The sequence below is a fragment of the Meleagris gallopavo genome, chromosome 3, assembly GCF_905368555.1.
Source record: "Meleagris gallopavo chromosome 3, MGAL_WU_HG_1.1, whole genome shotgun sequence".
NCBI classification, from domain to species: domain Eukaryota; kingdom Metazoa; phylum Chordata; class Aves; order Galliformes; family Phasianidae; genus Meleagris; species Meleagris gallopavo.
This window is the reverse complement of record NC_139406.1, coordinates 11,816,227-11,838,417: the sequence shown is the minus strand read 5'-3', so window position 1 is coordinate 11,838,417 and position 22,191 is coordinate 11,816,227. Positions and strand designations below refer to the sequence as shown.

The window sequence follows — 22,191 nt, the reverse complement described above, 5'->3', positions numbered from 1 at the left end:
AGCAAAGAAGAAAGGCCATGTAGGATGGGAGTTGTACATAAAGGCAGCAAAGCATTTGAATTTCATTAGTGAAAGAAAGAAAAAAAAAAAAAGAGAAGGAAAGAGTAGAGAAGAGGCAGTTTTGCTTTCAAATTATACATATCCTACAGCAGAAATGAATAAAATTACATCAGTGTAGCTGCTGATATAGCCCTTAGCACACACAGTGATATTAGCAACAGGAATGGGGACTGTTAATCTCTGACCATTTCATTAATAATAGGTGAAAACCAGCCACATAGCAGAGTCGGAAGGATCTGAGGCTTGTCTAACAAGACGTTTCAAAGTGGAAATGAAAGCTTGGATCAGGGTAAAACTTGTCAGTTAGGAGTGTTAATGAAGCACCACTACAGAAAAAGGAATTTTTCAAGGAAAATGACGCATACTCAGAGAATTTTTGATGCTGCTGAGAGTAGTCAGTGCTGAATCATGCTAACAGAGCTCACCTGAGGGCTACCTGAGGATGGGGGAGCACTTTACGGCAGGTGGGCTTTTGAAAGCTGAGAGAGACAATACCTACCCTGAAAGTCCACTTTGAATCAAACTCAGATGTGTCATTGACTTTGTGTTCCAAAAAAGAATAATCTGAAAAGCAGGCAGGGGGGAAAGATGATAAAATCAAAGAGGGGATAACAACGGGGAAAATGGCAGCTATGCTTCGAATCTGTAATTAGATAATGCAGCATCTTATCTTATTTTTCTCTGTTCACTCCAGGAGACAGGACTTTTCTCACTGTTTTTTATTTGTGTAGTGTTGAGCACATCAGGACAGCAACTTCTCTAGGTCTGCTGCCACACAAATAACAAATGCACATCAAGACATTGAATGTGAATGAAAAGAAATACGTTGTTTGTAAAGCACATGAGTGTCAAGGAAAGGAGGATGAGGGGAACATTTCCCTCTCCAAAATGTGGCAGAAAATTTGCTCTAGAAGAAGTGAGCACAACTGAGGACCTGGCTCTGCAGTCACAATTTCTTAAATTGAATCTGTACTTCTTGTATTCTACAGCAAGCCTGAGACATTACAGAAAGCAAGAATGGCTATACAGATCAATGTAGTGACCATTAAATATTTACAGAGATAATTACGAATAGACTAAACAAAGCAATGGGGAAATTAATAAAAGATGACCAGGTGGATATTATGCCTGGAAGACAATTTAAGAAGGGTACTTGGTATTGCTTATGAGGCAGGCACATGCCGAAAACGGTTGCTGCTCTTTCATTAGCATATAATCCTGGGCATGAAGTTTGAGAGAGACACTGATAACACAGAGAGAAAAGTGAGCAGGAAGTGAATAGGTGAGCAGAAGTCTTGGAAGGGCTCAATCCACAGAGCACAGGAACCCACATGGGGATGGGTGACTCCAAGCAAGTTTTGCTGAGGCACTGACACCATTCTGCTTGGACTTCACAGTAGGAGTAGTCTTGATTCCCATCCAAAAGCAGTATTCCTTAAGTGTCTTTATATCATCATTAACAATGACAAGGAGAACAAAGTATGGGGACAGAAGCAGTACTGATGGGTCCCAAATCTGGCCAGTTTTATAAAAATAACTTTTTGCGAAGTCTGTGTAATTTTGTCTATGTGTTTTGTTGTTGTTGCTGTTTCCTATCCCAAGGGGGAAAAAGCTCTTTAATAAAAATAAATGTCAGATAGCATTCACAAGGAGCCATGCACTCAGAGATTGATTGGACTAAAAATCCGGGCTGCAAGTATTCCTGAAGTCTGATGGTATTTAAAACCTGAAAACAGATCAGCTTCAGCAGTACGAGGCAATAGAAATGATATATTAATAAAGAAAAATAGCTTTGTTACCACTTTGCAAGAGATTATAAATAAAAGTGAGAAATACATTTAAAAAATCATTATAAGTACCTTGAGCTTGTCCTCTTAAACAAAACAAAACAAAACAAAAAACAGTAACAAAAGATTTCAAAAAATAAAATCAAGGTTAAGACACAAGCCATATAAAGTCTGCATGTGGGCTACCACGGAATGTTACAAAGTAATGAAGAGAAAGGACACAGAGGAGAAATAAAAAAGGTACGGAACATATATTAACTTATGCCTAAAGGGTGATGTGCACCACGTATTAATAAATGCATCAGGAGGATAAAAGGGACGAACAAGGCAGTTCAAAAAGTAATCAAGCCAAAGAAAAGCAGGAGGGCGGGAGGAAATACTGTCGTGAAGTTGAGTATGGATTTCAGTGGAGCAAGGATGACTTCAGATGATCTGTCCCTGCCCAAAAAGAATGGAAAAATATGGAATTGATTTCAGAAGCCATGGGAAACAGTTGGGAAATGAAAAGATAGGAAAGTACAAGGAAATGTCAAAACTGAGTGAGAGCTGATTCATGGATCAGCTTAAGAGAAGTGTAGAAGAAAAGATAAGATGGTGAAGAGTCTGAAACATGGCAGCGAACAAATTTTGTGGCCACACAGAAGTCCATGGACCTGATGGGATGGACCTATGAGCAGTGAGGGAGCTGGCTGATGTTACTGTGAGGCCACTCACATTTGCCTTTGAAAGGTCTTGGTGACAGAGGAAGGCTCCTGAGGAATTTAAGAAAGCAAATACGATCCTTCTCTTCGAGACAGAGAAGCAGCAACATCCAGGGAACCAGGGAACAACCAAATTGGCAGTCTCACTTTGATCTCGGGGAAGGTGATAGAGCAAATTCAGCTGTAGCTGCCTGTGCTTTTAGCAGGGAGCTGGACTAGAAGACTTCAGAGGTACCTTGCAGCCTCTCCTATTGTCTGTGATGTTATGATATAGGCTTCAGATGTAAATGAACCTAATTGCTTTCCTTAAATTGCGTCTTGGTAACAGATTATGGAAATTACTTAAAGAGGTTACTGCAACAGGTTCAGTTATTTCATCCACCACAGAATGGATTTATTACAGTTTTAATATAAAGACTTCCAGGGATTAAGTTGTTAATGAAACAAGCTGATGTAGCTATGCTGATGAGGTGAAGGAATCATTGACACAAATCAAGTATATTAACACTGAATAAGACAAGTATCTCCTGAATATAGCAATATATACAGAGGTCACATTCACTGCTTCACTCTGAGGAGGAAAGGCTTGAGGCCCGATAATCCTCACATAATTTTTACTGAAGAGAGCATATAATCAATATGTGCTACACTTCTCCTGTCAGAAAGGAGACAGCAAGAGTTTGAGGAGAAAGGTAGAGGACTGTCTTCTCTAAAATAATACGTAGTCCATTTCTTGTTCACAGGAATGTTTCTTTTTATAAATCTGGTGATAGCATTTCACTAACGTGAAATAGCTTGGCTTGCTTCTTTTTCAACCAAACTGGAATTATTTGGGATCATTTATGACACTGACTGCATGTACAAAACATAAAAAAACATCTTACAAATACAAGAATTAGGTGGAATTAAAACAAGAAGTTTGTTTTTCTGTAGATATTGAGGTATCTCTTTGAACTTGGCTCAAAACTGATGGAAGTGCCCAATCTACCACCTTCTCCCATTATTGGGAACCAGCCTGGCCCTAAGGAGTACAAATACATGTCAACTTTTCTTCAGTGCACTGAAATATACACTACTAAATGGTAATATTAGTAGTGATCTCATAGATCTCCTACAGCTTGTCTTTTTAAATGACAAGCACTTCAAATTCATCATCCTATCATCAGTTCATTGTGTTTTCTGCAAGCTAGCAATGTTCTTTCTTGAAAAGAGAAATAAATAAACCACATACATTTCTTGTTATGTTTTTTACTATGCACATAGTTGGCATATTAAAGTCATTTGCCAGGAAAACTCACCAGATAGAGTCTTTAGTCAATCTGTTGTCCACCTGCCCTTCGTCATCCAGAAAGAAGTCCAACTGTAAATTGGCATTGTTGTCATGGGCAGAAGAATAATTGGTAATGAGTCTTGCAGGTATCCCCAGGCACCTCAGAACTGTGTTAAACATAGAAATGGAATGAAATATGAGGACTGTGTTCACAGATAACAGGATGAGTAAAGAGAAAATATTAATAATAGGAGTAAAATGGGAAAACTCAGCCAAATCAGCCCAAATAATTTCTATCTTTCTTTATATAGAATATGTTAAACATTTTGTTTGGTTCCCAAATTTGACTGAGCACTCAAGATGGTGGTACAATTGCTTAATTGGCCAGTTACCGATTCTGACCACACGGCAGCTTTTCAGGGCAAATCTGGATGGAATAGATCAAATGTGGTATGAAGAAAAATAATTTTGAAGTTCCGTGGAATGCAAAATACATTAGGACTCCTATTATCAGTAAGCCAGGAGAATTAAGAGAAACTATGCTAAAATGAAGATGAACACAAAATGTCTCCTGGTTGATTTGGAGTTTCCCTGTTTTGGAATATGCTGTCAGATGGGGTCTGGAGAATATAAACAATAAGGCAGAATCTGATTGCTAACAAGGGAGAAAACTGCATTATTTGTGAAAGAAATGTCAGAGTTTGAGTCTGAACAAAATGCATTACATAATTTGTATTGATTTCTAGGCAATAGTACTTTGGAGTCAATGGTCTCTTCCCATAAAGGATCTTAAAGAGGAGGATAAAAAAAAAAAATGTTCTCCACCCCTAAATTTCAAACCACCGCAATGTAGCTGACAACACTTGCCCTCAGTTGACAAGAGGTGAATTTGGGGCACATGGAAAAGCTATGGCTATATCTGAAGTGCAGTAGTGAGTCACTAAACTTCTGTGTTTGTGGTGCACTCTGGCTGGTAGACATGGAACACAATCCAAGAGGGAAGTGGAGACACAGGGTGACATATCATCTCAGCCTGTCCAGATGACATGCTGTGACTTTTGTTCAAAAAAAGATCCTGGGTTCTGATTTAGGAGCCAGCATGGTTCTGCAGAAAAAAAAGGACTTTTTTTGGAGATGGGAAACATTTTGGTCAAAAACTGTGTTGTTAAATAGTTCCAACGTTGCAGTGTTGAACAACCCTTTCTGCTACTGCTTGGTTTTGTATATTCATTAGTGTCACTACTGTGACTCTCAATACAGAGTAGCACTGCACATTCATTTCAAGTTACTGGATGAAAAATTACCTGAATGCATCCAATACCATATGTACCTATTGATTAAACTTAATTCAAGCGCGCTCCCAGGTTTCCACCACATGAGCCATCAGAGCTCATTGAAAATAATTTGTCTGACAATTTCAAGATTAATGAGCATTTTTCAGAACATTTTAGCATTTTTAATGGATGACTATTCAGAGTTTACAAAATAGTAACCTTGGAAAGCTGGACTGGTCACAATGATAAAACATTGGCAGCTGAAAAAAAATGCAAACTACAACTTAAAACAATACTTTAAGTTCAGCATGTTTGTTTAGGCCTTTGCTGTCCTCTCTCTGGAGTGGTCAGCAGCTGGACATGTAAATGGCTATGCAACAGATTAGCCACTGAACAATGTTTTAATTTCATAATGCTCAACAAACTTTATAGTTCAGTAAGACTCGCAGTATGAAGTCCCAGGTCTCTGGCTTGACTAAAGTAGTCAGCAAACTGAATCTAATTTTGCTCCTGATAAATATGCCTTTCCATTTAACACAGTAGGCTCAAGACTTCCATGGCATTGCCCCAGTTTCACAGAGGCCTACAGGCAAAATACCGTGTAACAGAGATCCTGGGCCAGGGCAGGGGGAAAATAGGAGAACCCGTATGTTTGGGATATAGGGACAGACAGAAGAAGCACTGTCAGCGAGAGAAAGTGGCCTTTGAAAGTCACTATGATGAACTGCATCTATAAGAAACGTTTGCAAGGGCCTTTCTGAACACCTGTGTTGTGCAGAGATGGAGGAGTATCAAGTACAGACCATACGACCTCAGGCAAAGAAGGAAGTAGACATCTCTGAGGTTCTCTGGATGGATTGATATTCCCATGGCACCAGAAATAAAATGAACTATTTCATATGTCAAAGGATAGAGTACCTGCCAGAGTCTCCCTAAATCAAAGCACAAACCTCTCCAGATATATGAAAGAGAAGCAGAGAAACCTGAAATGGAATCCTCCCCCGGAGCTGTGAGAAGCGTGTGCCAGCAGAAGGATAGGTGGTCAGAATAGAGCTTTATTTCTGAGGTCCCTACTGTTTTGAATAGCTCTTGATCTACCTCAGGTAACTAAAATGAGTTACAAAATTCTGTTACCTGGGCAGAAGGAAAACTATGCATTGAATGAAATATACGGATATATATGGAACATATATATAATAATATAATATGGAATATATGGAACAGGCAAAAATAAAGTGAAAATACAAAGATACCTAGGGCTGCCCAAAGATAAAGAGCCAGACTTGCAACATGTTGTTAATTATTTAACTTCCATGTTTGCTGCAGAAGATGGGTGATTAATCTCCTTCATTTTTGTTAAAAGTACAATGTAAAGAAAAGTACGATGCTATTTCTGAAGACAGCAACACGTAACAGAGGGATGGAAAAGGTAAGTTTTCATGGGCAGTTTGTCTGGAAGTTTCTTTTCACATCTTAAATACAAGAAGCAAAGCTTCAACCTTCAGCTGTGGCTGAGAAGTACTTAATGCAAAGTAGTGTCCAAGCCTGCAAAAATGCCCATGTATCCCCTTGGTCCTAGGCTGATCTGGTGCCTCCCCAGCTGACACTTAAATACATGAGCTGTAAATGCCTCAAGGGGAGATCACTATGTTTAAGCCAGACTCACTTTTATTTTCTTCTATTGGCTTTTCCCATAAGCAAAGGAACTGTTTGGCTCTATATTAGCAAAGAGCTTTTTACACATGCATTGCTCCCAATGTCTTGTCCCCATTGTCTGTATAAACGTATCTTCTACATTAACACTGTCTTTCTTTACCACTATTATACCTTAGTGTGTTCCAGTGTTCAGGGAGTATTCATTTGGGATGATGCTGTTAGCAAGTGCTAGACAATTAAAAAAAAATAGACCAACTCGGCATTGCTTTCCCTACTCGGTTTTAAAACCTGAAATGTCTCTTTTGCTGCAGCGTTGGAATACATTTGTTCTAGTTTGAGCAAACTTATTAAGATTTAACCTTGTAATGCCAGATAATTCATAAAACAGGCCAGAATTTTCCTCAATGATCTGGCTCAAAAATTCCATAGGAAGTGTTTAAAGTGCCAGTAGGTAGGTGCTGGGACAGTACATATTAGTCTTGCTAAAAACATCCCTTGTCAAATAGAAAGTTCAGCCTTTCTGAGGTAAAAATGCCTTCAAAATACCCCATATTGAGTAATAGTTTTAAGTTGCGCATTTCCTAACAGAAAAGGGAGAACATACCAAAAGACTAACTTTCTCACCGCAAATTTAATCTCCGTGATTCAATAAATACATTTTTCTGTACAAATAAATAGTTAGTATATCATTCTGGAAGTGCAGCTATTGAGTCTCTTTGGCCATGCATTTTTAAGTATCTCTACCATTTATTCCTGATCATCACAGAGCCAGGAACAATTTTAGCTAGTTTAACCGAAAAGCTCATTCTGCTGTGTAAGAATTGTATAGCAGCATGAAGCTTTTCTCACTGATACTTACATGTGTTGAAGACACCAGCAAAGACCCAGCACTGTCCATATCGCACTGGCTGCTTAGAACTGTAATATTCCAAGAGGATGTCCACACTTCCCGTCCAGGCTGAAGGTGGGACGCCATAAGCATAGAGATTGTCCCATGATCCAGCCAAAACACCATTATCGTCCTTGGAATTGATCTGCAGACAACAGAAATGAGTTTAAGGGGTGTCAGAAGCTGAATTATAAAGAACTTTTTAACCCAGCAGACCAAGATAGGACAAGAGAGACTGAATATAGCTAAATTTAGGCTGGAAATAACACAGAAATGTTTAATTATGAAGGTAGGAGATGAACAGAACAATCTTGCTAAGGGCCGTGGTGGATTCGCCATCACTGAATAATTTTGAATCAAGGTCAGGCACTTAAAAATAATAGTGAAATTAAATCACCACAATGAGCATTCATGTTGCTACTTTAGTACATTTTATTAACACTATACATGCTCATTGCTATGTATTTTTAATAAACACAATCAGTTTTAAATTCAAAAACAAGCCTCAGAAATGTTAAATCAACATCCTTCCTAACATCATCTGTTTTTCTCCCTGTACCAGCTCAGATATTTTAATAAAATCACTCCCAATTTACAGTGGACAGAGAGAAGAATCAGTCCACTGTTATTTTTAGAGTGGAAACTAATTTCTTCAGTCCAGCACATGTGAAAACAAGAAGGAATATTCTGTGCAGGTTTTCCCTTGGCAAGATTACACAAAGCATGGAGTTTTGCTGACTAATGGCTATACTGATAGGCATTAACGAGCAATACATCTCCAAGCTGCAATTTGAACCAAACCAGTTGAGGCTGTGCAAAAAGCTCATTCGCTCTGTACCTTTTAATTATGTTAATGTGGAACAGCTACATGCCAGCCAAATAAATCACAATTCTCATTTAAAAGCTTTTGGATGGATTAACTACTGTTTTATAATTAGAAAATCGACTTCCTGTGAACCCAAGGACTGAATGAGATAAGTATTCAGAGTCATAACCAAAGGGTTAAGGGGTTGCGCCCATCTCTCACTGTTGTGGAAAACATGCCAAAAAAAGAGGCACTTCAAGGACAGGACAGCATTTCGATCTTTAGGCTCTCTGCTTGTTGTAAGGAGTGGAAGAAGGAGGGCAACTCTGTTTGCTTTGGAGCTTTAGGAAGCTTCAGAAAAATTACAGCATCGGGGCAGCTCCCCAGACAAGCTCAGCTCTATCACATAACATCTTGAACAGGAATGAAGGTAAGGAACTCAGGTGAGGCCTCGGTACCTCTTGTTCACTTCTTACTGCTGTTCAGATTTCAGATGACTAGAACTCCCACCCAGCTGTGGCCTAATCCTTCAGATACCTGAAATCCACTGACTCCCACATTTCCAACTGGAAACTTCTCCACCTACATAAAATGGCTCAAAACGTGTGCCCTTTTAGGGTTCATAACATTATGTTCTTCTGCTCATAGGGTTACCAGGGAATCTGCATGAGGGACCTTTTAAGAGACCAGTGATGAATGCAGCAATTGTAAAGGAACCACATTCAGTTCTTATTTCTGTCGGAAGCCACATTTCTAATGTCCAGAGTAAAAGAAATAGTCAGAAGGCCAAAACAAAATAGGGAAGTAGAGCTGATCTCAATCTTCCTTGTTGAAGCTATCCTACTTAACTTTGTGTTACACAGAATTCATCATATGGCACTAACTGAGAGGCTAGACATCCTGCTTCAATGTTATCTAAGACAAAGAGTTAATTCTCCTACAATCTGGGTAAATGCTGTAATAAGTGGGTCATCTGCAGTGGTCATGGTTTGTGGAGACTCTTTTAGCAGCTGGCCTGGGAGAACATCTAATGATAACAGCTCAGTGACCAGCTTACTGTTCTGGGAACCAGAAGGTATCAGTTCAGACCTCCAAAAGGCAGACAGGAGTGGACTCATCCTGGATGAGTCTTCCAGCTTGAATATTAGAGATGGGGTTACACTGCTGTTACACACACAGTAAGACTCCTGATGCCTGACAGCTGAAAGGAATTAAGATGCAGGAAGCCTTCTCCCTATCCTTTGCTTCTGGAAATTTTGGGCACTTCCATTCTGGGTATGGAAAGTTATGTGGGCCCTGTACTTAAGAGCTCAGGTCTCCTACCGCTTTCTCCTGGAGCCAAGGTACCTTACATAAATGGTGTCAGCTTATGGAGGCCATCTGAGGCTTGAAAATAAGGGCTTTGCAGTGTCTTAAGGCCCTTGAGGTTAGGCAAATCTCAAAGTCTCTCAGTTCCTCATCCCAAATTTCACCCATCATGGGTGCCTCACCATCCATGAAAGAAATAGCTTCCTCAATAATCTCAGCTACCAAACAATAAGCACAGTGTCATAAAAAATGCTAGCATGCATGCAAGTGCAACATTTAAAATGCCAATGAGGCCCCACTCTCAGGATGCTGAACTGACATAAAGATTCCACCTTTAGTGGAATAAAATAAAGTGCCAGATCCCAGAGGTCAGAATGGATAAAAGATCTGGCACTTGCCACAGTGAGGACGTGAGGGCACAGAGACCGTTAAACCAGCCTGACTTTGATTAGAGAGTCACTTCTGACACATCCTGGGCATCTATTGCATACCATTGCAGAGGCAACACGGCAGATTTTGATTGGGTTTCCACGCCCAGACAACTCCAGTTCTGCCTTGTCCATCAGGAAAAGGCAAGCATCCAGAATGTTTTCTTCAAACTAGATAAAAAGAAAGAAAGAGAGAAATAGAGGGCAAGTTAAGTCACACTTTATTCTGAAAAGCAAAGGCAAAGTTATTTTTCACTGTTGTTATAATAGCTGATCAGCTTCAAAATCAGTTGCTCAGGTCAAAGTTCTGTGTATACAATACAAGTTTTCTTCTAGAATAATTGCCCACGTATAGCAAAAAAGATGTGAGACGCTTTAAGGGAAAAGAGAGCATCATTTTCAATTCAAACTCAGTCTGGTTTCCAGAAGGTTAAAATGACAACATAGCCTTTCTGACAGGACATAAAATTTTAAGTGCTAACAAGTATATAATAGGAAGGTATTATAATAATAACTACAATAAGCTAGTCTGCTCGCTAAGGACTTCATGTCCTTCACAGATTCCAGACCTGTTAATTTCAGAACTTTTCTGATACATTCAGCACAATGCTAAGAAGTTGACCAATAAATGATTTACCACAGATAATATGAAGCTTACATTTTAGACTAAAATAGTAAAATGTTTAAAATTAACAAGCCAAAAGCTAATGAGATAGATTAATCCTGGTCTCTGAAACTTAGACATAAAAAATACCAAGTGACCTAAAGTAGTCTTCTTCAAAAATAGAGTGGAAAGGTACAGTTTCTTCGATCCAGCATGAACAAGCACAGGAATGAATTGAGGGCAGAGGTGCCTAAATAGACTAGAAACCATTTGTCACAGAACTTGCCCTGTGATGTATTTCATTTTCCTTAGGAGAAACTGCATGGCAAAGGAAAATATCTCTGTCCCCTGGAAAATGGTAGGGGACAAGGAAACACACATTTATAAAAAAACGTCTTCCAGTTTCACTGAAAACACGGTATTATATTAGCATTCAAAGCTGTAACAGAAACTCCACTCAGCTCGTCCCCTTGCCACATTCAGCTTTATGTCCTTCATTTGCATCCTTAGAGATATGGTTCATGCTAACAAGATTTTTGCTCTTGTGCCCAGCTGCAACTAGAGCTGTATTGATTTTGAAACCACCTCCAGCCTGGTTTAAGGCTCCTCAGCATATGAGGGTGATTTGAGTCTTGCATCCTGCAGAAGGCAAACGAATGCCCAGGCCAAGCTGCTGGCCTAGTAGCATGGGAAAGGCAGAGGCAGGGTGAGGCCAGAGAGCTGAGGAGGAAGCGTTGAAGAATCAAGACAGCTGTCAGTGCTGCAAAAAAGATGGGAAGGATGGGGATAACGTCCTTGGAGAGTCCATGCCTCCTTTGGCCTCTCCCTTACAGGCACCAGCTGAGCTCTAGCATAAGCATAAGAGAAGCACCTCTGTATTTCATCACTCTCAGCCTTTTCTTGTCCAAGAAACCTGCCTGGCTCTCATTACTCAGCAAACTGCCACAATGTGTACCCTTTTAAAAGAATCACACAATCATAAAATGTCTTAGGTTGGTAGAAAACTTAAAGCCCACCCAGTCTGAACCTCTGCCATGGGCAGCTTTGCCATCCACCAGCTCAGACTGCGCAGGGCCCCATTCAACCTGGCCTTGAACATGTCCAGGGATGGGACACCCACAGCTTCTCTGGGCAAAAAAAGAAGAAAAAAAAAAAAAGAAAAGTGTAAAAAATGGTCTCCCTCCTGTTTATAAGCTCTTCTTAGGTACTGAAAGGCAGCAATGAAGTTACCCTGGAGCCTTCACTTCTCCAAGCTAAACGAGCTCAGCAAGCATCCTCTAAGACAGCACACCTCTCTCCTCATACTGTTTCCCAGCTCTGCCGTGCACACCAGTGTTGAATTACTTTTTCTGGAAGTTTGTTAGTATGTAGCATCTTACAGCCTTCTTGAGCAAAACTGAATTCACAGTGTTCTTGCACAGGCAAGCAAGAAAGCAGGTCAGTGGCTCCAAATGTCCTACTCCTTGTATTGTACAATTTCTAGGAGGCTGAGTAATTGTATGCAATTGGTCTCCTCTCTACTCCAGTGATATGTTCTGTAAGCAAAGTCAGGTGAATGGCAGAGCTGTGGAGACTCTGCTTCCCAAGGAGAACAGACCGATAGTATAAACTCTGGGCCGTCATAGTGGCCCTTTCCTGCTTCAGGTTCACTCTTCTTTTGGCCTGGCTAATGATTTATCACTTTCACTAGGATCAAAAAGAGCTTTCTGTTCTTCAAGTCATCAGCAGTGTCTAAGAGCTGACTTAAATCAATAAGAAGTTTAGCTTGCAAATTAAATCTCTCTTATCTACGGTTTATGAGACAGTGTCAATCTTGCCAGCATATACAGAAAGACTAAAGAGGAAAGAAATTACTATTGGAGTTGTTATCTTTCACCCTAGCATTTACAAAATGATATAAATGACTGTGAAGTAATTGGATTAATAGGAGGAGGGACATAGGACAGGCTGTAAAGTCTAGCTGCCTTATGGAGCAGTGTAGGATGCAAAGCACCACAACATGGGCTAAAGCCAGTTTTGCTTTCCATTACTTCTTAAAAACACTAAATCAAACTAAATTAGTTTCCTGCCCTCAATCTTGGCATGAAAATAATATCTACAGGGAAGCAGAACAGACACATAACACACGTAAGGCTGAGTACCCTTGATATATCAAATGAAACAGCAGCCAAGACAAGTAGGCAGCCAGGACAGATCAGCAGACATAGGCCAGGCACTGGCACTGTCTGCTTGACACAAACTGAAATGGGAACAACCCAAATTCAGGACAAAGGATTGGCACAGCCACCTGGAAAAGACTGCAGAAGGAAGACAAGGCATGGGAAAACAGGAAAAGAGGCTCTGCCTGCACACTGGTTTGCACTGCATTATAGAGCAATGCATTTAAGTGAGACTGGCCTTCAGTGGACGTTCGCCTTTCATGCTAACCTGCTTCTAGTAGAAAAACTTCAAACCAATTAAATTCAAGTAAGAGAGGCTGCATCACCTTTTGTGGAAGCAGGTCTGTGTTTCCCATAGCTGGTCACAGGCAGTGATCTAACCTTAATAAATGCACATGCCACAAAATTTTGTTTGCGCTTTGGGCTCATGTGGACATGATTAAGCTCAACATGACAACAAGAGCACTATGCCCACCTGCTTTATTTTACTTCTCTCTCTCTCTCTCTCTCTCTCTCTCAAAAAAAAAAAAAAAAAAAAAAAGGCAGAGTTAAAAGATCAATATAGCACCAATATAGCTTCCAATATTTCTCAGCTGGAGAGTTCCTATGTGCCCAGATTTCTTCTAAAGCAGAATTTCTCCTCAATCTCCCTTGGGCTTTTCTGAGTGACTGGCAATTTGCACACCCTTAGAAGAAAGGAATCACAGTCATGTTACAAGGAAATTCTCATCCTGAATCCTCAGTCATTACAGCCGTGTTTCAAGTGGTCTGTTGTATTTTCTTCCTGGGTCCATTTTTCTTGCCTCTCCTCCTCCCAAGTTGATGCTGCTCATTAAAGAGGGCAGCTGTGAAAATGATCTTCCACTAATAATCCACTTTTGAACTGCATGTTCCTTTTTAATTTACAACCTCAGTTAAAGCTTTCAGCTGTCAATGCTCCTAGTTTTAACATAAAAGATTGCTAAAAATACGGAAAGCTCATGTTTTAATGGCTGGGAATTGGTAAGGTAGCATCAGGAAAACCATATCCTTTACCACTCTGAACCAGAAGAATATTTCTCCATTATGTTTAGATGTAAGATGTCCATTTCACCCTCGCAAAAATAATGATGGGCTCTGGGACTCTTGGCTTTGATGCACTTGCCACATTAAGCTGTCACATAGGCAACAAAATGTGCGCCACTACCCAGGGTGGAAATCAAGCTCTCCAGTGCCAGACAACAGCGAAAGGAAAAGCATATGATGAAGGGACGTGGAAGAGCTCTAACCTCCCAAACAGAGCTGCCTCCTAGCAAAACCAAATAAATAATGCAGTTTCTCAAGGGAGGCTGGTGTTTGTGTCAGGAAGGTGCTGGATTTGCAGAACATAAGTACCTCAGGCCAAACCACTATAGTCCATAAATTCAGCATCTTAGGATATAAATCCAGCAGCTGGTTGAAGCAACATCTTCCATTTCCAGCCACTCGTTCCCTTCTCTCCCTCCCCTACATCTGTCACAGAGTGAATCCCAAATCTAGGAGCAGAGCACGCCTGAATAACAACCCAAAGGAAAAAAAAAAAAAAAGAAAAAAAAAAAAAAGAAAGGAGCTGCTTGTTCAGCTAGGTCAGCTCTCTGGTCTGATTCACTGCACGGCTGTATAAACACTTGCAGGGGGAAGGAAGGGCCAGGAGGGGGCATTTTTGGTCAACTTAAATGCACACCCAGCTTTGGCCTCAGGATCTGGTTCTTCCTATCGCTCTCAGAAGCACCCTCAGTTTATGGAATTGCTTCGCCCTCACCTTATTTAAGGATTATTTTTAGCTTAGACGGGATCTCTTTCAAACGCCACAAACAACAGCGCTGAGACAACCAGAGGAAAGGTGCAAAGGCAGGAGCTACCTAAAGCAGCACTGCTGTGGGAGAAAGAACGGAATTGCATCCTTAAATGAGGAAGCAAGAGCGATGTGAGTTCAAAGAGCTCTCTAGTGCAAGCACAGTGGCAATCCAGCCAGCTTAAGCTTTGAGGTAGTCTTCAGCTGAGGGAGAGAAAGCAAAACAAGAGGGTCCCTTCTGCAAGGCTGTGCTAGGGATGTGCACTGAGTGCTGAATGGATCCCTCACTGTGGCATGAAGGAAGTACTTCTTATATATATATATATAATACTTTCTTAGTGGTGCTGATGTGAAAAACCAGGATGTAAGGTGAGCCACGTCCAGTAGCTGCCCATTGGAATACCCCTGAGTGACAGTCAGAGTTAGCTTTGCTAATTTTGATGTTGCTATTGAATGCTTTTTTCCCATTCTCACACAACAACTTAACTCTTTCATCCCTCGGGGACTTTCAGGCTGTCTTGTGATACAAATAGATTGAGATAAAACAGGTAAGCAGTAAGGGGTTGATAACACTGAAGGCATATCACTACCACGCACCAGCCAGCCAGCACTGTGCTTTCCACATCTTCGGAGGCTGAAGTTGTCAAGTCCAGACATCAAAGGGAGAAGTTCCCCCCTTTGTCAGTGTGGTAAGGAAATTTAAAACTCTGGGACCAAACCTTAGTTTGTAATAGGAACCCTAAGAAAAGCTGACTCCTGGAAAAACGAGAATTACTTCCACCAAGTTGCTAGAACTGAAAGGAAGAGTCAAAAGGGAATACAACCTCTTGCTAAATAAATAAACTTCTTGTCTTTCACCAAATCAGTCTGATCCTAAAGCAGCTGTATCACAGCAGCAGAAACGCTGCTGCATAGTGAAAACCTCAGCTAATGATTATAGCTTTCAACAGGAAGCCTCTTAGTATCTGAAATGTGCCCCTAAAACAAGATCTTTAAATACTAGCTATTATAACGTTGCTTTTCTGGATTAGGTATATACCCACTTCATACAATTTTAAAAAACTATAGCCCCTTGTGATTCTGAAGTAGAGACCAATAATGCACTCCTGAGCCCACAGTCTCAACCACAGTCTGCTGTCGATTAAATTCATTTGCTGTCCTACTGGGAGCAGTCAGAGAAGGTCCAAATAGCTCACCTGACCGTAACTCCAGCTTCTTAATTTCACTTCATTGATGTCTCCATGGAAAACAATACCAACATCATTCAGGACATATTCTTCCCTTTCCTTCTCGTCATCCAGGTACACAGCATCCACTGTATCAATTTATCCAAACAAACATTAACATCACCACTTAGATTTTATATCGAGCAGATAAAAATAATTAGCATACACTACAGCCATATTTGATGAGATGTGTCCATCGCCCATCAAACAAAACATCACTTGCTTCAACAGAATACAAACGTAAGGAGATAGTGACCCCAGTTAGAAATATGATACACAACTTAAAATCATGAAAGATGCAAAAACGCTGACAAATCCTGCCTGTTTTCTCAAGATCTGAAAACTATGATTAAAATGTCACATCTTATGAAGAGCTTTATGATTACTGTGTACCACTAATTTAAAACTTGGGGCACCATGATGCAATTCTGCATCTGTACAAACAGATCAAAGAACAATTTCTAGCCTATTAATATTAACAGAAAACAGATTAAGTCAAGAGATCTAAAGAAAAAATCTGTAGCACGTTACAAAAATTGGAATACAGCTTTTATAGTGTATTAACAGAAGAGTTTGATTGCTTTTTCCATACATAAGTTATTGACTGCAGTGTTCCTCCACCATGTAGCTTGACTGACCAGCCAGTATGAAATCACAAAATAACGCAGAACCACAGAATCATAAGGGATGGAAGGGACCTCTGGAGATCATCAAGTTCAATCTCCCTGCTAAAGCAGTTCCCCACAGTAGGTTGCATGGGAAAGTGTTCAGGCGGGTTTTGAATATCTTCAAGGACTGAGACTCCACAACCTCTGTATGCAGCCTGTTCCAGTGCTCTGTCACCCTCAAAGTAAAGAAGTTCTTTCTCATGTTCATATGGAACTTCCTGTGTTCCAGTTTGTACCCGCTGCCCTTAGTCCTGCCAGTGGGCATTACTGAAAAGAGCCTTGTTCCATCCATTTGACACTACCATTCAAATATTTATCAGCACTGGTAAGATCCCTCTTTAGTCTTCTCTTCTACAGGCCAAACAGCCCCAGGTCTCTTAGTTTGTCCAAATGAAAACAAAGTATTTGGAAGACATCTTCATCAAAACATATATTAAACATACATCCTAGATTCGCCTAATATCTGTCAAAAGAATATAAGTGGATTCTCATCCTGCAAAGAGGATTCACATATTTAAATAATCCATAGTTAATATATATAAATAACCCTGAACTACATGAAGCTATTCAGATGTTCATGGGTAGACATGAAATGGATGGGAAATTCTGTGATGATTTATTTCCTGTGCCAATAATGATATTTTGTGACTAAGAGGTGCCACTTAACATGTAATGATTTGGGAATTAATTAATTTGAGGAAATCAGTAATATGGCACCAGATAACAAATTAAAGAGAAGCAGTAACCTGTGAATGTGTGATATGAACAAATGCAAAACTGCCACTTATCACTGTCATAGAGGCTTTCTTCTGCATCTTACTACAAGTTACTATGGGATTATTTCACTTTAAAAACCTATTGATTTGTTGTATTTTGTTGAAATTCAAATCAGATTTGTACTTCCTTCTAAAACTCATTTTCAAGAGCTTCTCCATTTACCCACAAAACTGCAATTCAGCTGAAAACAGCTGAAATCTGAAAAATCAATGGCAAAACTCACACTGACTTCAAGTGAAGAGTTTTGCCAGTCTGTACACCTGACGCTGTTGGAATTTTTATTTTCATGCAGATGTATTTATATCCACATATATACAGAAGGGATTATGTATAGATATATAACATCAAGAGCTTCACATTGGTGTTCAAGGAATGATATGGAAGCAGGTATTGGATGTAAGAAGGTTTTTTTGCATTTGAAGAGATCAGTGCTTTCCATTGTGCTTTTGACAGGGTTGCTGTACAGGCTCGGCAAACTACATCAGAATCAGAGCAGATGGAAAAGCAGCAGGTTTTGCCTGGTTTTCCCTGAGGCAGGCAGGTCTAAGGCTCTCTCTGTGTAAAGGCATGGTGCTCCATACCTGGCCTCTGAAGGCAGGGTTGTAACAAGGGCTGTTCATAAGCCTGGCACTACCTACAACCTAGTCAGTCTGCACCCAGGCACAAAGCAGAAGATCATGAATTTACAATGAGAGGCTACCAGGTGACAGAAAGAGTGTTAAGACCTGACAGTGGATCCAAAGGCTACAGTCATTTATGCCAGCAGTGACATGCATACTTTGGAAGCACTGTATTACATGACTTTCTTGAGGTCCATCTCCCAGCTCTAAGCAAGTTCTGTACAACATCCCATCAAAAATGTTGTGGATGTTGCAAATCACACAAGGCTCTGTGTCATTAGGATGGATGTGCCTGATTTGCTTATGGAGCAAGTACATGTATTGACTCACTGAGCTCTGGGTTTTATTGAAGCACGTGTATACAAATAGTACAGAGAATGCATTTCAAGGAGTACAACACACACCTGCTTCAGTACACTTATGCATTCAGCAGAGCATGTGCACATGCCTTCTTGACAGCTGTTGTTTTCTTTCAGGGATTATAAATATCAATATTGATCTCGTTGGTATCAATTGAGATGCTTACATTATTTCAAGACTGCGTGATCTTTGCTAAATCAGATGAAAATTGATTAACTTCTCTGCCAATTATTTTAAATTATTTCTATTTTTTGATAAAGTAAAACGGCCTCTGTGTTCCACATAAAAGCCACCTGCTTTGATTTTTGACAGCTCTCACTACCCTTGAGAACTGTTTAGAAGAAAATACGAGGCATTTGTGACTACTTTGATGCTAAGCGTGCTCTACATAGTACAACTCCTAATTATTTGGTGCAAGCAGAATTTCACATCTGACAAACAGAAGAATTCCAAGAAAAAGCACCAGGCTTGTTTGTTCTTTTTCTCTAGCAGTTTAAGGTTTTTCTACTTACTTCTTTTATCCTGGGAAATTACTAAGACTCTAGCAGTGCTACAAAGAAGCAAATAATCCTCTATGCTTCTTTGTTTGAAGATAGATAAGGTGAAAATACACTCCGTGTGAGGACAGTAGTGCAGGTGAGAAATTCTACTGTACACAAGCTCATGCAATCATGAAATCATAGAATGGTGTGGGTTGAAAAGGACAATAATGATAATCTAGTTTCAACCACCCTGCTACATGCAGGGTGGCTGACCAGCAGACCAGGGATGGGGCATCCACAACCTCCTTGGACAACCTGTTCCAGTGCATCACCACCTTCTGTGTGAAAAAAGCTCCTTATATAAGAGGTAAGAAGTACAGAGAAGCTATGTCCCTTTAGGAAAGTGAATAGCCATGAGAGGCCCCTCCTTGCTACTGATGCACCTGGGAAACCCCTGCCCCAGCAGAGCAGCCACTGTAGCTGGAAATATCATGTCCTCCTGCACACAGTGACAGCTGAGCACAGCAGAACCAGCCGATGGATGAAGGTGGTTTGCATTCAAGAGCTGGCCTCCCTTTAGCATGGGAACCTGGACAAGCTCTTGCTGGGAGGAGAACACCACTGCACACATTGCAGCGAGAGCTAAAACAGGTATCTACAAAGTCCACTCCACTCAGGATGATGCTGTGCAATGGCTGGTTCTTGTCTCTGTGAATTATCAGAGTTATGAAGCTCTGAATTTGTGAATTTTTGGAATCTATGGTAGAAGACCAAATAAAATTTAATATATGGCTACAAACAACAGAAAATGTTACTGAGTCAAACTAGAATGCCTGATCACATTTAACATTTTAGAGACAGTATAGTGGGCATGTTGGTGATGGATGGTGACGGGTAAACAGTTAGACTAGATGATGTTAATGGTCTTTTCCAACCTTAATGATTCCATGATTCTGTGCTATTAGAGATGTCCAAAGACAACCACATGCTACTAATCCTCAAACTATAACAAGATGTTTGAAGGACATGGGTAGCAGAGTCAACTGAGTCACTAAAACCGCAACATATTTAACTGCTCTAATCTAAAACACTTTGCAGAAAGCTTCTGTGAATGAAACATAATCCTCAGCCCACGAGTCTGCAACTTACAGACACACTATGCATCTCCACCTAGGAGGGCCACAAGAGACATGCAAAGTCTTTTCCTGATAGGCATCGAGTGCTCCCAAGCAGAATGTCGCTGGCTCAGCACCTCCTTGGAAAGAGGAACTCACAGTACCTAGATCAAAGGAGCCATTCTCCACTTTCATGTAGTCTGATATTGCTAAGAGTCAAGTTAGACTCAAATAAGTTATCCTTAATGACTTGCCATTTGTATCTCCTGTTTCAGAACTGAAGAGGGCCCTGTGTGCCCAAGAGCATGTCTGTTTTTCCCTGTTATGTCAGCTGGCTGAAGAGAGGATGTTGCCTATCCTTGCAGGCTTTACTTTGCTTATTAATTAATGCAAATTTCACCTGAGTATCTGAAATGCCAATCCATTTGCTTGCTGAATTCCAAAATGTTTGGGGCAGATGCATATCATTTTGCAAGATCAGGCCCCACATCTGCATCTGTAAAGTATTCTTGGTGATAAGCCTTAACCATATAAAAGCATCTGATGATTTTGGAAGCAAAGAATCTGCTCTGTAGCTTAACTGGTAAAGCATGCAGACTTGCTCTGAAACAGTAGAAAAAAAACACATCTCAACCTGGGAAATTATGTCAAAACTGAACTACAGTGAAAAAAGAAGTAACAAGAAAGGGCATAAATGCCTCTGTCTTAAAGAAAAACTCATACAGACACATTGATGTTTCTCTAAAATGATGAGTTGGGTAGCTGCACTAGACACTGATGGAGCTTGTACTCTGCTCCCTGTGATAACAATCCCCATTCATTCATTCCCCAGCCTTCTCTCTTTTTAATGAGGCTTTTTACTCAGACTCTGCTTCTTAGCTATTAACCCAGCAAACAAGTCCAGGAGATTTTCAAACTATTGTTTTCTGTGCAGTTTAACTGCCTGAGTTTTTATACCCTTTTGTCATTCCACTGCACAAACTTTCCCAGCCGGAGGACAAGGCATGGAGAAACACTGCCCTTGCTCTTCTAACTCAAAGGGGAAAAGGCAGACACAGGAACTAATTAGTCCAAACTGCTTAGGAGGGAAAGAAAGCAAATCCCCATCCAAATGAAGCGCACAAAAAACGAAAGCTACAATAGTTAGCAAGGGCCAGGACTTGAAGCCATTGTGGCACACCTGGACACGTAAGCTGGGGACAAGGACATGGTGTTCTGGGGGTGACCCCCACAGCAGACCCTTGCTGCTCTGAGTCTTTCTTTTGCCTTCTTGCAGTAGACATCTCTGTTAGCCCTCTTGACAGATGCTGCTGCATGTCCTGAGCTCTACACCTGAGCTCCCACACTGTGGATTTTGTTTTGCTGGCTTTTGACCCCATTCAGCTCAGGAAGTGAGTGCAAAGCACCCATGTGTCGTGGACACAGAGATATGAGTGGGAGATGTGAATGAGGGATTGATTTTCCCCTTCTTACTGCTCACCTCATGCCTCAAATCAGCTTCTGTGGTCCCCATCACACATGCTGCGGCAGCCAATCTCCCCCCACCACATTTTTTCTACATTTTATGACTGCCCTCAGCCCCAGCTGGCTGCATGCTTGTTATGAGGTGACTTAAGATTTTCCTCTGTGGTTTTTCCCTGTCTAAAGAGATGCTGAGCCACGGCATAGTCACTGTGCTGGCTAACAAGCTGCTGTTGAGAAACCAGGACTCCACCCAAAGGATTCTCTGCCTTGGGGTGGAGAATCACACCTCCTGAGCTGGAACTGGCGCATGTTGATGTTGCCTTTAAAAACACTGAGAGGCTTTGTCTGCTCACCAGGGTGTCACATTAGTTCATTTAGCTTTGCCAATGATCCCTCACTTTCTGTTACCCACTCTTCTTACTCCCAGAATAAACTGACTATGTGTCTCTAATGCAACTCTACATTGCTTTCAAAACTCCCTCATGATGTTGTGAGGCCTTGGGCCCTGCCCTTCCCTCCCATTCCTGCTTAACTAACTCCACTTTACTCAGCATTAACATATATCTTCCTAAATAATGCATAAGCTAATCATTGCTTATATTCCCTTGGACCAGGGGTAAGTAATGAAGTCAGCACAAATCACTCTATGTACTGACAGTAGTGTGGCTGAATAATGGGCTCTATTAATAATGCTAAACTTACTCATCACATGGTAAGATGGCCCT

General features: G+C 40.7%; 1 protein-coding gene across 5 annotated transcripts in view; it reads right to left on the bottom strand.

The window, feature by feature from the left end:
• Positions 1 to 22,191, bottom strand: part of F13A1 (coagulation factor XIII A chain) — a 191,720-nt gene that overhangs the window by 17,280 nt on the left and 152,249 nt on the right. For all 5 annotated transcript variants that reach the window (XM_085220261.1, XM_010708396.4, XM_085220262.1 and 2 more), the window contains 4 exons: positions 15,951 to 16,069; positions 10,242 to 10,349; positions 7,608 to 7,782; positions 3,847 to 3,985 (listed from right to left, as the gene is read on the bottom strand). In XM_085220261.1, coding sequence (XP_085076387.1) covers positions 3,847 to 3,985; positions 7,608 to 7,782; positions 10,242 to 10,349; positions 15,951 to 16,069 — 541 coding nt within the window. The remainder of the gene's footprint in view (positions 1 to 3,846; positions 3,986 to 7,607; positions 7,783 to 10,241; positions 10,350 to 15,950; positions 16,070 to 22,191) is intronic.